General features: G+C 45.0%; 1 protein-coding gene and 1 non-coding gene across 3 annotated transcripts in view; one reads left to right on the top strand and one right to left on the bottom strand.

Annotated features, from left to right (window-relative positions):
* Positions 1 to 16,428, bottom strand: part of CIB4 (calcium and integrin binding family member 4) — a 66,191-nt gene that overhangs the window by 1,492 nt on the left and 48,271 nt on the right. For both annotated transcript variants that reach the window (XM_043470495.1, XM_043470494.1), the window contains 3 exons: positions 7,922 to 8,063; positions 1,039 to 1,148; positions 75 to 163 (listed from right to left, as the gene is read on the bottom strand). In XM_043470495.1, the coding sequence (XP_043326430.1) occupies positions 75 to 163; positions 1,039 to 1,148; positions 7,922 to 7,988 (266 nt within the window). In that variant the 5' untranslated portion in view covers positions 7,989 to 8,063. The remainder of the gene's footprint in view (positions 1 to 74; positions 164 to 1,038; positions 1,149 to 7,921; positions 8,064 to 16,428) is intronic.
* Positions 6,031 to 6,137, top strand: LOC122442833. Its single transcript, XR_006269807.1, has one exon. It is a non-coding gene; the product is annotated as a U6 spliceosomal RNA (small nuclear RNA).

Below are 16,428 nucleotides of genomic sequence, written 5' to 3'. Positions count from 1 at the left end.
AAGGAGACTGGGGGCGGGGAGCTTCCTGTCCCCCCAACTAGGTTGGGCATCCACCCGACTCCAGAACACCTTACTTCATGAAATCTGGAGATTTGGCCATCGCGTGTTCAAACTCTGAGAAAGACAGCATATTGTCGTTGTCCAGATCTGACTCATTCAGGACCTGGACAGGGGCGCAGAAGGAGCCAGAATGCAGGGAATCAGAAAGTGAGATGGGGGTGCAGGGGTGGGGAGCAGGGACCACATGCTGAGTGATACCACAAGCCAGGCTCTCTGCCCGGCGCTTAGCATCCCTAGAGTCCCCTGGAGGCAGGTTCTCCGCTCCCTGCCAGCTCCCCCCACCCCCCGCTCCCCCCCACCCCGCCCCCGCCATCCTGACCCCGACAAGGACACAGAGGTGCAGAGATGAGGTTATGTGTACTGCTGTCTGGGACCTTGTGGGCTGATCTCATCATGGGCAAGAGTCCTCGTGGTGTCTCCAGCACAAACTTGGCAGTGAGAACGGTGTGGGGGTGATGGGCAGGGTGACGACCCCCACCCGCTCCTGTCGCCCAGTCACAGGTGGGGGTCCACTCTGCAAGGTGCACAGTCAGGGTGGGAGGCAGCCAGGAGCCCTCATGGTTTTATCTTTGCTCCCAGTTCCCATCCAGACCAAAGAGTTCTCATGGTCTTAGGACAGATGGGCCCAGGGCTGTCTTCATGTCCTTTAGGGCGTCATGTGAGGACATCTGGGCATTGTGTGGTGCTGGTATAGTGTGGGGAAGGGGATGTTGTGATGTGTCCATCTGAGGCTGAGCTGCTGTTGGCCCACCTGCCTGCAGCGGCTACAGTGTTGGTGGGAGGGCCCCTTGGATGGGGGGCTTGGGCTACTGTTCTGGGGACCCAGGAAGGGAGTCATGATCCTGGAGGGAGGACAGAAAATTGGGGGTAGTTGTTTCTAGCAAGTATGCATCCCCCAGAGCCCCTCATTGCCTGCCATCAAGAGGCTTCTGGTGATGGCCGGACCCACCCTTCCACCCCACAGCCCTGGGCACACACATGGCTGGTGAGGTCGGTCAGCAGGTCCTCTGACATGTCATCGCTGTTGAGCAGCCGGAGGATGATCCTCTGCAAGTCCTCCTCGTCAATGAAGCCATTCTCGTTAAAATCTGCCAAGAGGAGGCGGGGCCTCAGAGGGAGGGAGTCCTGGGGCTAGGGCATCGGCTGAAAACTGCAGGCTCCCACCAGCCTCTGTTGAGGCCCCGAGGAGCCCAACTCTGCCAGGTGGGCCTAGAATCGGAGACTCAGGGGGACCTGGGCAGGCCTGAGGGTGGGGAGTTGCAGCAGCAGAAGGCAGGTTCGATTCTAGATCTCATGATGACAGTTGAATATGAAACACACAAACCTTAGGAACTGTGTAATATCCCACACTAAAGAATGACAGCTAGAGCTAACTTGGGCCCAGAGTGGAGGAATGAGTTTGCTGGTGTCATGGGGACCCTTCGGGGGTGGAGCCAAGACCTTGGTCTCTGTTTTCCAAGGAAGGGTGTGGACATAAAGGTCCAGTTGAGCACCTCACTCCTTAGGCAGGTGGCTCTCCCCTGGCTGAATGTTAATCAGCCACGGGGACTGGACGCTAAAGCCAATGATGTTCATCTAAGCGCTCCCTACACGGCTCCGCTGCGACACACCACGGGCAATGGATCAGAGCCAGCGGGGGAGAGGCAGAGGGGCTTGGGAGGGGCCAGCGTCAGAACTGGAGGGAGTGGGGCCCCGCAGTGACCTTGCGCTGCTGGCGAGAAGCCCTGCAGCCTCTCCTGAGACCCTTCCCCCTACCCCCTGCAGTGTTTCCAGGTATCCTGCTGGCCCAGCTCCCATATGCAGAGACTGCGGCAAAGCAACATGGCTTTGATCCCAAGCCATCTGAAAACAGAATAATTTGCTGAAATAAAGTGTGGTCCTGGACAGTTCCCTTCCTTTGGGGGTGCCAGGGCAGAACAGCCTGGGAAAGGACTAGGGGCTGGGAGCTCTGGGCTACTGGCCAGCCCATGTGGCCTCAGAAGTCTCATGACCCGCGCTCTTGGCCACTTTGCGGGGGGACTCTTCTTGCTATTTCCCAGCAAGGAGGGAAAGGAGAGAGCTGGTGGGCTCAGTTTTCAGGTGTCCCTCAAACTCTCTGACCATCATCATCCCGATCTGTCATGTTACTCCTCGCAATTTACAAAGTACTTTCACAAAATTAGCTCATTTGAGTGAGTGAGGTAAGGCAGGCCTTCACCACTATTCCCACGGGAACTGAGGTTGCCTCCCTCACCACTCCCAGCCACTAGCATCCCCATGTCAGAAGCTGGGAAGGCCTGGGAAGATCAGCCACTGGTGCTCTGGCACCTGTCTGAGGGTAATTCACAGCTGGTGGGAGCCGTGCTGACCCGAGCAGAAAAGCAGTGCTGGGATGCTGGTCTCTGACAGGTAGAAAGTCTCCCCAGAGACACTGAGAGAAGAGGATGGATTAGGTGGAGGCCAGGACGGTCCCTCAGAGCAGAGACTGGAGGCCAGGAGGTATGTCCTGGGTAGGTGTGGCTGGCTGCCTGGATTTGACCAACAGCCATTCACCCTTTCCTTCTTCTTAACAGAATTGCAATTCATGTTTATGTCCAGCTTAAAATACACAGCCTTCCAGTCCCCCTTGGGGCTATGTGTGACTATGTAACAGTTCTGGCCAATGACGTTATAGCCAAAGGTTTCTGGGTGGTGCTTCCAAGAAAGTTTGTTAAAGAAGAGTAGATGTCATCTGTGTGTTTCAGTGCCCATTTTGTCCTTATCCCCTCTCCCATCTCTTTTTCTCCCTGACTGGGATGAGGAGATACCTGTAGGCACAGAATACATCTTGTGACTCTGAGAACGGCAGTCCCATTAAAGATGGGAGATTAGGAGGCTTGAAGGAGCCCGGGCCCTTGGTTGCCTCCTGGAGCCATTACCTCAGCTCTGGACTGCCTGAATCCAGGATTTCTTTTTTTTCAAACAAGGATGCTCTTACAAGTAACTGAATGCAGTCCTAACTGATATAGTAGGTCAGAGCAGTAGTAACTCTTCAGCACTTTTTTTTCCTGCTGCACTTTAGAATCCATCAGGGAGCTTTCAAAAAGCGTACCAACCAGGGCATACCCAACACCATCACATCAAGTCTCTGCAACTGGGGCCCAAGCAACCGTAGGTCTTGAAAACTTCCTAGGTAATTCCAATGTCGTCCATGCTGTAGTCCGTGGGATCACAGAGAGTTGGACACGACTCAGCAACTGAACAACAGCGATTCCAGTATTGGCCACGTTGGAAAATCAGTGGGTTAGAGCCATGCTTCTGAAACTTTCAGGTGCAGAGGAACCATCTGGGAGTCTTGTTCAAAGGTAGATTCTGATTCAGTAAGTGGAGACTGAGGCTTGAGATTCTACATTTCGAGCAAGCTCTCTGCTAATGATGCTGCTGCTGGTATCTAGGCCACAATTGGTGTAATGAGGGGTTAAAACATTGAGTTAGGTCTTCAGACTGGCTAAGGATGATCTCTGAGGCTATCACATCATCATCCTCTCTTCTCTTTTCTTTCTCCTTTTCTTTCCCTTCTTTTTAGTCCTCCTCTTCTTCATTCCTACCACTACCACCTCAATTTATAGAGCAGCCGTCATGGGCCAGGCACCAGGCTCAGAGATTCACATGTCCTATCTTCAGTTCTGCTGACAGCTCTGTAAGGTAGCAAATCTTCTGAGCCCGAAGAGAATTCAGATTTGCCTGAGTCTAGTTGATGAAGCCTTGGAGTTTATGAGTCCCTAGGCATCTATTTGCACCACTGATTTGCATGAAGGCTCTGTGCTTTTTGCTTTTGCACTGGAGCTCAAAAAGGAAGGAAACTGTTTGAGGGGGCCCTGGAGGGGGTAGAGGGGAGAAGATACAAGGACTGTGTAGGGGACTGGAGTGTCTCCTTCTTGATGTGACCTGAGGACCCTGTCTGACCTCTTAGGAGGGAGGACCTTCTCCCCATTCTTGAGCTGAAGATATTTGAGCTCCCCTGTCTTGAGGGAACTTATCTAGTTCCCTGAAGGTTTGGTGGTTTTGTTTGTTTAGCTCTAGAAACAATGGAAAGACAGGTGAGACAGATATCTTTTGGAACATCTGCCCAGCCTACACTACCATCTCTGGGCAGCATCTCAACTCCCAGTGGTTGGCCTCAGAAGCCACATTTGTTTATGTGACTCTGCTTCTTCTTTGCTGTGGATGACTGGACAAGCTTGGTCACCTAACCCAAGGGCAGCTGGATCTCTGGTTTCGTGGAGCCAATAAGCATCTCCTGAGAAAATGGAAATGAGAGACAGAGATGCTTGTGGCCCATCAATCAGAGTGAAGCCCATAGGTCATGTGAAGGCTGGGGTAGTCAACTTTGGTCCATAGGCACAGAGGCATAAAAATTAGATCTGCAGAAAGAGAAGGTGCACAGAGAGAAGCAGAGATAAGAGACTAGGCAGCCACAGAGAGAAAAGGAGAAAGGAGCTACCTGGTTTCCTGACCACTTTCCAGCTGCATTTGAGGCCCTCGGGAAGACTGCTTAACTTCTGCCATGGACTCCACACTGCTTATGGTGGACAAACTAGTGCCTTCCTTCCCTCATGATCTGCTCTTCTTGGCGTTCATGCTTTTGTCTAATTGACACATCCATCTAGTGTGTGGGGAGACTTACATCTAAGCAGCAGGATTTGGCAACAGATGAGATGTCTATAATATAATATGTTATATTGCCAGCAGTCTGGCCCAAGAGGCTCCCTAGCTGTCTTGGAAGAAGCAACTGGCCACGTTGGGAGGCCCATGTACTAGGAGCATAGATCACCCTCTGGAAACTGAGGGCAGTGTGCAGGCAGTAGCCAACAAAAGGCCAGGGCTCTAAGTTCCGTGTTGTTCGGTTGCTCAGACATGTCCATGAATTCTGCCAACAACTGGAGTGAACTTGTAAGTGGGTTCATCCCCTGTCAATCATTCTTCAGGTGAGACTGCAGCCCAGCCAAAACCTTGGTTGCAATCTTGTGAAACCCTGAGTTGAGGACCCGACCAAGCTGTGTCCAGACTCCTCACCCACAGAAACTGTGAGATTATAAGTATGTTTCATCTAAAGCCATTAAGTTTGTGGTAACTTATTACATGGCAGTGGAAAACTAATACACTGCTGCTCTTCCTCAGTTGCCTTTTACCCAGGTAACTTCCTGTTACTTGCACGGGTAAGACAAGAGCACCTAGTCTGGGTCAGCATTTTCCACCCAAAAGAGCTGGCCCATCCAGAGGAGTACTAACAGGGGGCAGGAGAGGCTACAGATAGCACTGCAAGTGCTCTGTGGTGGAAGGAAGGCCCGACAGAAGTATCACAGCTCGTGAGCGAGAATTCTGTGGATAGCTTGGAAATCCCTGGGGACTCCCAGGACTACTTGGGGTAAGGAAGGAGGAATAATACTGAATGGACTACTAAACCAACTGAATTTGGGTCTGTGATTTCATTTGTACTTACCCCGCTTGAAGTTCACTATAAATTTGTGTCTTACACCAAATTTAGGACATTTGGGGCCATTATTTCTTCAGATATCTTTTCTGCCCTGTTTATTCTCTCCTCTCCTTCTGAGATGGCAGTTGGATATTTGTTAGACCTTCCTATGGTCCTACATGTCCTTCAGGATCTGTTTCTTTTTTCTCATTATATTTTTCCTCTCTGTTCTTCAGATTAGATTATATTCTATTGATCAGTCTTCAGGTTTACTGACTCTTTCATCTTGATTCTCCTGCTAAGCTCAACTGGTGAATTTTTATTTCAGATATTTTATTTTTGAGTTCTGTATTTTCCATTTGATCCTTATAGTTTCTATTTTTCTACTGAGAATTTCTATCTTTTCATTCATTAGGAGCCCATTTTCTTTTACATCATTTGAAGGTACTTATCAGCTAATCCCAACATCTGGCTCATATCAGACTCAGTCCTCATTCTTGGGAATGCATCATTTTTTTGTTTAAAAAATACTAAGAGTGCTCGCTTCGGCAGCACATATACTAAAATTGGAACGATACAGAGAAGATTAGCATGGCCCCTGCGCAAGGATGACACGCAAATTCGTGAAGCGTTCCATATTTTTTTAAGAATAAAAAAAAAAAAGAAAAAAAATACTAAGATATTGAATAATTTTATCTTAGACATTATAAATGTTTTATGTAGAAACTGTGGATTCTGTTATATTCTTCCAAAGAGTGATGAATTTTCTATTCTAGTGGGCAACTGATTAGACTTCAGCTGCAATCCCTATCACTCAGGGACCTTGTTAAAATGCAATGGCAAAAAAAAATAAAATAAAATAAAATGCAATGGCAGCTCAACTCTCCATTCAGTCCTTTCATTCTTACCTGAGCTGCTTTAAGTTCACCCTGGTATATATGGTTTATAGGTCAGAATGAGATTTGGCTCCTTCTGGCTTTCTTTCATGGACTCTCCCTTCTTTTCACTTTTGAGGGGAAAGGTGTCCTAAACTCTCTGATTTTTCAAGTCAGAAAGAGATCAGGGTTTCTACCAGTCCTGTATGATGCCACTTACTGAAGCTCACCTTCAGGCTGGAAAAGTACAAAACTAAAAGTTGGGGGAGGTGGGTGGAGAGCCATTCATACCATTTCCTTTCTTCAGGGGTTAAGTCTATGCTTTCCGTAGCCATGCAGTGCCATGAGGTAGCTGATTTTTCCATTTTGTTTAGAGTTTATAGTTGCTTTCCGCAGAAGCGACAGTATGATAGGAGCTTACTCAGCTTTTCTCTGTAGGGAAACTTTTGATTTCATATGCGTTTACTGGATACTAAGCCTGAAGACATATCAAATACAAAAATATCATTAAGCCCCTTTCACATGAGAGATGAGACACTGAGAGTTCACAGGTCCCTCTGGATTAAATCCCCTTCACTCCATTCTATCCAAGTCCACTTGGCTAAGGCAGGAATTAGATGGTGTCCGCCATGTGGGGAGTGGGTGGGGGGAGCTGGTAGAAAAGGAAGACAGGAGAGATGACGAACTATACAAGCCTAAAAGTTCGAGTCCTTTGGCCCCAGGGGTTGTCAAGATGAGTTTGAAGCCTTGCACATGATCTGTTTGAAGGCTTTGTTTCTTTCGTTTTGGTTCCTTTTGAGAATTTCCAGGGCCCCAGATATGTTAGGGGTTCATGAGGCTGAAGAGCAGAACTTTAGCAGAGCTTTGTGGCTCCCTGACAAGATCAGAGGCATAAAGTGTCATGGGACCTCAGAGATGATCTCTCTCAACTTGCTCATTTTTAAGATGAGGAAACGGAGGCTCTAAAAAGTAAACCGTTTTGCCTAAGATTTCTCAGCTATTTGGTGGCTAAGATAGTTCCAGTGTTTAAATCTCTTAACTTTTATAGAACAAGCATAACCCCTTCATGCCCATATATAGTATATGCCCATATATATATATATATATAGCTCCTCTCTTTCTCTTTTTGGCCTGCCCATGCAGGTTGGTTGGTTGGTTGGTATTCTTTTTTTGTGTGTTTATTAATTTGTATGTAAAATTTGGAAAATACCCCCCATAATATTAAAAATGGGATAAATGTTGTTCCTGATTCACTCTCCATGTTTAACTACTATTAACCTGTTAACCTATTAACTATATGGAATATCAGCACCAGTGACTCCATTTGCCTCTCTCTGGTGACATGGAAGGGAAGTCATCAATCCATTAGAGCTGGACTTCTCAACCATTAAAAAAAGAGAGAGAGAGAGATCTACAGTACTTGAGAAGTATAATACCCTCATACTCAACTAATCCCCAATGAACAGCATCAGACCAATGCATTGATGCTGATGGATTCCAGATGTGGTACTCTATGGCCCCTGTCCTACCACTCAATCCCCACAGCACCCACCATAGATGCGGAAGGCGTACTCTATCTTCAGGCTGGGGCAGGCCTGCTCGCTGAACACAGATGCCATGCCCAGCACATCCTCAAAGGAGAACACGTTGTTGTGGGAGAACACTCTGCAGATTCGGTCTCTGAAAGGGTTGACCTGTAGGTGGGCAGGAGGAGAGAGAGGCAGGAGGCTTGTCAGTGTCAGGTTCATGCCTCCCAGGGCCTCATTAATCTATTAGAAGCACAGTGTCCTGGGTTTGGGAAGAAAGCAAGAGCAACAACCTAAATACTGGAGTAGATGTTAGGTCAATGAGCCAGGATCATGGACATGATGGAGGGTACCTAGGATGAAGGACCACACTTAACATCACTCTCCCCACTGTTGTCTTCTGTTGTCTTCTCCTGCAGGTACTTTCCAAAGGCTCATTTTTTGGTTGTTATTCTTTTTTTTTATGTTTATTAATTTGTATGTAAAATTTGGAAAATACCACCCATAATATTAAAAATGGGATAAATGTTGTTCCTGATTAACTCTCCATGTTTAACTACTATTAACCTATTGATGTAGAAGTCAGACTGACCCAGGTTTCAGTCCTGGCTTCATTGTTTACTAGTGACCATTTTGCATAATCTCCAGAGCCTAAGATTTCTCATCCACAAGATCGGGTGGGATAATACTACTTAATAGACCTACTTAATAGGTCTGTTGTGAGGATTAAACAGGACAGGTTTAAAGTTGCGTGTGCGTGTGTGCTCAATTGCTTCAGTCATGTCCAACTCTTTGCAGTTTTATGGACTGTAGCCTTCCAGGCTCCTCTGTCCACGGGATTCTTCAGGCAAGAATACTGGAGTGGGTTGCCATACCCTCCTCCAGGGGATCTTCCTAACCCAGGGATTGAACTCATGTCTCTTACATCTCCTACATTGGCAATAGGTTCTTTACCACTAGCCCCACCTGGAAAACCCTAAAGTTGCACAATAAATAACACTCAACAGATGGTAGCTCTAAGTTGGTATACAACTACTACAAGATATTATTATAAGTTGGTATACAACTGCTACAAGATATTATAATTTGCTCAGCAGTTTTCATTTTTAAACCAACTAGTTCTCAAATTTGAGTCCCAAAAGAGGAAGCGTCATGTGATTTTAGAAACCCTGATTTCTCTAAAGTGGGCCTGGCCAGGGTCATTCATGAGAGGGTTCTTCTGAGCTGGCACCACAAGGTTCTAAGCCATTTCTCAACCAGCTCAGTGGCAGCTCATGAAGGCCACCTTGCTGTTCTCTCTCCAGCGCCCAGGAATGGACAGGTGGGATATGCTGTGGGGATGGGCAGATTTAAGGAGAATTAGAGGCACAGAACAATCTTGGAAATATTTAAAAGTAACATATTCATCTTCGGCATTCTCCTCCTCCTGCTCTCTGTGTCCCTTATCCATCCCCACCTAGTGGGACTCCTTGGCCCACAATTGCTCAGAAATCCAGCCTCTGTCTCCTCTAACCTCACACTATTGCTGGTAGGCCTTATGAGATTCCAGCTTTGCTTCTGGTGTCCCAGACTGACCGCTGATCACTCCCTGCTCATCAACCAAATTTCCATTTTCTTAGATGCATCTCACCTAAGAAAGCTATTTGATTCTGCAAATTCACACAGCAGTTTCTCCATCTTCCAAAGTTTTAATTAGTGGAAACAAACCTTTAGTTGATTTTTCTAGTCCCCTTTGACTGACAAGGTATTTCTTCAAGGCTCCAGGCTTCTTGCAAAAGGAGTAGTTCCAGAGCACACGCACCCTAACAGCTCCCTCATTGGAACCCAGCCCCAGCCTCAGCCTCTCTGGGCCCATGACCTTGTCTATTACTCTTTGGAGCTGGCCTAGCTTCAGCCAGTGCTTTGCTCTCTGGTTTTAATGTCTCCACTTTGGAGACATTCGTCATGAACATTTCTGTTTTGTTTCTTTTGAACTCAGCTACAATATGAAAATCTATGGTTTAATTCTATTTGGTGTATGCACTTGAGATGGGAGAGAGGACATTCTGAGTCATCTCCCGTGACTGTGTAGATCTCTAGCCTTAATGAGCATACTGGTTATCCGAGGTCCTTTTGAACACATGAATTGTAACTCCTGCCCTCAGAGATCCTGTTTTAGAAGATCTGAGGTACAACCCAGCATAATGGATTAAATTGCATCTCCTCCAAATTTTATATGTTGAGATTCTAACCCCAAATAGCTCAGAATGTGACCTCATTTGGAAATAGGGCCATTGCAGATGTGGTTAGTTAAGGGCATATTAGGTCTAGGGTGGGCCCCAGACCTAACATGAATGTTGTTTTTATAAAATGGGAAATCTGGACACAGAGACACTTAGTCAGGGAGAACATCACGTAAAGATGAAGGCCAAGATCTGGGTGACACAGGCACAAGCCAAGGAATGCCAAATATTGCCAGAAAACTTCTGGAAGCTAGGAGAGAGGGGTGGAAAAGATTCTTCCTCCCCGCTCTCAAAAGCAACCAACTTTGCATACACCTTGATCCTCAGGCTTCCAGCCTCCAGATAGTGAGACAACACATTTCTGTCTAATCTCCATAGTTGTGATACTTTGTGATGGCAGCCTTAGTAAACCAATACACTGAGAGATCTGCATTGTAAATAAGATTTTCAATTGACAGGATTAATCTCATATATATATTTAAATTTGTTTCAGGAGTGGCCAGAGTCCAGGTGAATCTGGGCTGTGCTGCTAGGTCTTCCAAACTAGCTCCTGTTTCCTCTGTCCATTCACCTCCATGCTCCCTAGAAAGCTTGGTTTGCCTGCCTCGAATGGATCCTGATAAGAGCCATCTAGTGTGACATATTCCAGGTCACATGCACGTAGCTAAGTGGCTTTACAGATTACTTTGCCAAATTGTAACTAAATTAACTCTCACAAATGGATAGGTGGCTTAACAAGATTCCTGCAAGGAAACCACAATTGAAGATAATGCTTACAATGCAGATGCAAGTGAACAAGAAAATGTCAGGTCAGATACCTCTCGTACTTAAAATGGGAATTCTTCTCTATGAGGTAGAAACAATGAGAATCCAATCAGATGTAATGGGAGGTCCCATCTCCAGTTCTGTTCTCCTGCACTCAGATCAATAAGCCCACTGCCTAAGCATCTATCCAACCATGGGATGAGATACCAACCCTTCCCTGGGGGTTATCCCTATTACTTGGCTTTACTGGGAGTCATGGGGATTGTTGTTGTTCAGTCGCTCAGTCGTGTCCGACTCTCTGAGACCCCATGAGCTGCAGTACGCCAGGCTTCCCTGTCCTTCACCATCTCCTGGAGCTTGCTCAGACTCAAGTCCATTGGGTCGGTGATGCCATCCAACCATCTCTGTTGTCCTCTTCTCCTGCCTTCAATCTTTTCTAGCATCAGAATCTTTTCTAATGAGTCAGCTCTTTGCATGAGGTGGCCAAAGTATTGGAGCTTCAGCTTCAGCATCAGTCCTTCCAATGAATATTCAGGGTTGATTTCCTTTAGGATTGACTGGTTTGATCTCCTTGTAGTCCAAGGGACTCTCAAGAGTCTTCGCAGCATCGATTCTTCGACACTCAGCTTTCTTTATGGTCCAATTTTCACACCCATATATGACTACTGGAAAAACCATAGCTTTGACTAGATGGACCTTTGTTGACAAAGTAATGTCTATGCTTTTTAATATGCTGTCTAGGTTTGTCATAGCTTTTCTTCCAAGGAACAAGCGTCTTCTAATTTCATGGTTGCAATCACCATCTGCAGTGATTTTGGAATCCAAGAAATAAAGTCTGTCACTGTTTCCATTGTTTCCCCATCTATTTGCCATGAAGTGATGGGACTGGATGCCATGATCTTAGCTTTTTGAATGTTGAGTTTTAAGCCAGCTTTTTCACCCTCCTCTTTCACCTTCATCAAGAGGCTCTTTAGTTTCTCTTTGCTTTCTGCTATAAGGGTGATGTCATCTGCATATCTGATGTTATTGACATTTCCCCCAGCAATCTTGATTTCACATGTGCTTCATCCAGCTCAGCATTTCACATGATGTGCTCTGCATATAAGTTAAGTAAACAGGGTGACCAGTGAACCAGTTCATTGTTACATGTCTGGTTCTGTTGCTTCTTGACCTGCTTACAGGTTTCTCAGGAGGCAAGTAAGGTGGTCTGGTATTCCCATCTCTTTTAGAATTTTCCACAGCTTGTTGTGATCCACACAAAGGCTTTAGCATAGTCAATGAAGCAGAAGTAGGTGTTTTTTCCTGGAATTACTGGGAGTGATGGGGGAGGAAGAAAAATTGCCAGGAAGTCAATTCATTCCCCCCCTTTTTTTTTTTTTTTTTAAACATTTATTTTTATTCATTTGGCTGCATAGAGTCTTAGTTGTGGCATGTGGGATCTAGTTCCCTGACCAGGGATCGAACCCAGCCCCCCTGTATCAGGAGCGCAGAGTCTTAGCCACTGGACCACCAGGGAATTCCCAATTCATTCCCCTTTACCCCCACCCCCCCACCCACCCCCACCCCTACCCCCACCCCCCCCACACACCATCTCGTAGAGATGGCTGTTGGTGTGGTACCTGCTGGTAGCAAGAACAGTACATGAACACAACATGATGACCACAGATTCTATTGGAAGATGCAGAGGCAATCTTGCTGAAGGTGTACAGAAATATGCATTAGAACAAATTTCACAAAATGTATTAAATAGTTGAAGAAAATGTGGCTGTTTCTAACATGTGTTCCTAGATTCTGTTTCAATAATGAAGCACATGAGGAACCACATTTTTGTGAGCCACTAAAGGGAAGAGGCAATGTGTACTGAACAGTACATTACTTCCTTAATAAAGACATCATTTATGAGAAAATTTGTCTGAGTGCAATCACTGATAGAGTGGCTGCTTCCTGATGAAAATGGATTCTGGGTAGGGGTGCAAGGATGATGATACATGTGAAACTACTCCCTGCAGAATTTCCTTCAGGCTACTGTAGTCAAGAGCTCAAATTCAGATATATACAAGTGCTGTGGGATGCATTGGTGTGATCAGTTTTTTTTTTAATATAGTAAAACTTATAAGATGATTTATAATCAGAAGGAAAATGACTATGAAAATCTTTTGAACCACCCAGAGGCTTGTTGGTTATCTTCTGGCAGTGCACTTAAAATAGTCATCAGAGTTAAAGAGGATGTATTCTTGTACAAAAAGATAAGTGTTTGAAATTTGCTGAGCTTTTTCTGAGGACAAGTGGCTGTTGGCAGTTTGCTACCTCGGAGATACCCACCAAAATATGAACTCAAATTCTTCTGACTCTTCAAGGTAAAGGTGACTCATTATAACAATGAGTGAGAAAGTGCTTGATTTTCCAAAGAAACTCATGCTTTGAAGAGAATGTTTTGAGAATGAGATTTTTGTTGTTGACAACCTGTGATCTCCTGTGGTCACCTATAAAGGTGCTTCTATCTGCATACCTGAAAATATTAGAAACATATTTTTCTAATCTGTTTGAAAGTGGTCCAAGTGAGTGGATTTTCAGTCCATTTGTTAAAAATCTAACAAGTGGATATGCAATATGCAATGCTTTCCAGGTAGCTTATAAGAGCCACTGACTGACGTAACGGAAGATGGGCATCAACTAGCTTAATTTCAATCAAAAGCCTTTAATTGGTGGTTGGGGTTGAAAATGAGTACCATAATTTAATGTAGCCAGTGATACATCCTTTTCTTTGGATCAACTACTTCAGCCATTAAAAACAAACCCAGCTGGACCAGACTCCTAAATGGCTCTCTGTCTCAAAGGGTTAAAACAAGATTCCGAAGAGAAATAAAACATATTCAATTGCTTCCCTGACACTGTTACTAATTATAAGCAAACAATAAAATTGTGAAAGGAGGAAATTTTGTTATATAAAATAAAGGAGAATTTATATTAAAATATTTTATGTAGGGAATTCCCTGGTGGTCCAGAGGTTAAGATTCTACCTCCAATGCCCAGGGTTTGGGTTCAGTCCCTGGTTGGAACACAGAACCCACAGCAGCATGGTGCAGACAAAATATATATATATATATTTCACATATTTAACTTTTAATTTTGCATGTTTATTTCATAACATTTAGTACTGTCGTAAAGGTATAAAGTTTGTAAGTGAATATATGCCTATTATGGGTGCATACTCCATATTATTTTATTGCAGAGGGTGCATGATCAAAAATGTCCGGAGATCTCTGATCTAGACTAACTCCCTCATATCACAAATGTGGAAATGAGGCCCTGAAGGGGAAGCAGGGAATGGGGAGAGCGACTTTCCCAAGGTCGTTCAGCCAATGAGCCCAGCCTAGGACCTGGATCTTCTGAGTTTGCCTGGTACTGTTCCTGCTATGGTGGCCTGTGCCACGTAACTATCAAACAGAATGGTGGCGATGAGGCCAAGCATGACCTGAAAAACAGTTTGTTTTTTTTTTTTACAAGAAGTGCAAAAATGGAGATGAGATTGGAGTAAAAAAAAGTGGCCCCCAGCCTCTGAGAGCTCTAAGGCAATAGGAGCAAACGCTACAGAAAAGAGAATCCCTGGGGGTTTGAAGGAGGCAGTAACGGGCCATCAAGCTGGGGAATGGTGGAAGAACCAGAGCAAGGAGCAGAGCAGGTGTTGGTCTCAGGGCTAGACCTAGGTCACCAGAGCTGTGTCCAGGCCCTGGAAGCCGGGAACTGGTATAGCTCTAAACTGGTATAGTTCTCTGTGAGGTCCCGGGGCTCCTGCCAAGAGAGTGTCCTGAGCCTGTCTATGGTCCAGAAGGGCAGCTTCCCTCCCCCCAGGTTCCCTTCTGCATCACTCTCCAAAGGGAGTTTCCACGACACAGACGGCCCGTGACAAGGTGTCCTTGGCACACATGCACCTCCCTGCAGAGGCTTGCTGACAGTGCTGCAGGGAGACTTCTACGGGCCCAGGGGAAGCTGCCTCCTTGCCTCTCTCATCTCTCCACCCTGAGCCAAGGGCCAACTCAGCCAGAGTCCTCAGGTCTGGTCCAGCCCAGCCACCAGCAGACAAAAGAACAGCTGGGAAAACACAGGAGAGGGAGCATGGCTCATTAATGAGCGCAGTTCCAGTTTACTGTATTCCTGATTTTTGTTGCTCTTACTTTAACAATCTGAAATCTGAACTAATAAAATTTGGGACCAATCCAGAGAGTTATTGTCTGCGTAAAATTTCACACTCATTTAGCAGTCTTCAATCCTCCAGGGGAAGAAGATGACAATTGACAAAGTAATGCTTCCATTTCAAGAATAACATATACCCTAGTGTGAAGGTGTTCTGAACAAGGGAATATAAACATGTCAGTGTAGAAATTTATACAGGTAATGGTAGTGCAGTCTCTATCCAGGCATGACAAAACTAAAGAAGGTGAAAATAAACTCCAAACGCTGAGGATTTTTTTGGAAACAGAAACTACAGTTTGTAAATAAAAAGATTTCAGTCCCTGCCAAAAAACTAAGTTTTTTTTTTTTTTTTAATAAAAGCTCTTCTCAAAGCTATTGAACAAGAGATTTGATTTGAAAATGAAAGTCAGAGGGAAAATATTTGGACTTAGCTTAAAAATATCTCCTCACCATTCCTCCAGCTAGCACATAGTCAAGAAGAGCTTTTTACAGTTGCTGGAAAAAATTCACACAAAAATACACTAGTGACTCAATATTGACATCATTGATGCAGTTTGATTCTTAAGATCTCATTTTTTTAAAAAAAAAGATCAAACAGCATTACTTCATTTGATATTTTCATTGTTAATTAATCTTTATTAATTTTTACTGTTTTTTGAATAATGCTTTAGTTTTTTGCTCATTTGTCTGCTGCCAGCTCTTTTAAAAATGATAAATCATTTTTCAAATATGTTCATTTGAAATGTTCATATGTCCATAAGTCAAATGTTCATATTTTTAAATTTTTAAACAGATGTAAAGCATCTGGCAAGGAGAAGGGTGGATGGAGGTGTCTGTACAAGAAGCCAGCCCCTCCTGGACCCTGAGTGGAGCCCTTAGGTTACTGGGGCAGACTCTCACTGAGAGAAGCACTGCCTGAAAGATGGCTCATCGCTGTGCCAGACTAGGTGAGCAGACCCTGTGTCCTGGGAGAAGGGTGTAACAAAATCTTTTGTATTTTAGAGCCTTTAAAAACTTCTCTTGGATTTACCATGCTTTTTGCTTGGAAGGCTCAATTTTATTAAGATGTTGATTCTCCTCAAATTTCCTGCAAAATTAATGAGGTTCTAAAGTCTTCCAGTTGATGTGTTTGTGGAAATTGACAAGCTGATTCTAAACTTTATATGGAAATACAAAGGGTCAAGAACAGCCAAGACAATCCTAAGGAAGAGAAACAAGGCTGAAGTACTTATACTGCTAGATATCAAGACCTTGCTAAGACTTTTGTAATCAGTTCAGGGTGGTATTGATGCAAGGATAGACAAATCAATGGCCTGATAGAAATTCCAGAAACAGACCCATACATATATGGG

Source organism: Cervus canadensis, chromosome 5 (genome assembly GCF_019320065.1).
Source record: "Cervus canadensis isolate Bull #8, Minnesota chromosome 5, ASM1932006v1, whole genome shotgun sequence".
Lineage (NCBI taxonomy): Eukaryota > Metazoa > Chordata > Mammalia > Artiodactyla > Cervidae > Cervus > Cervus canadensis.
This window is presented reverse-complemented; position numbering and strand designations above follow the sequence as displayed.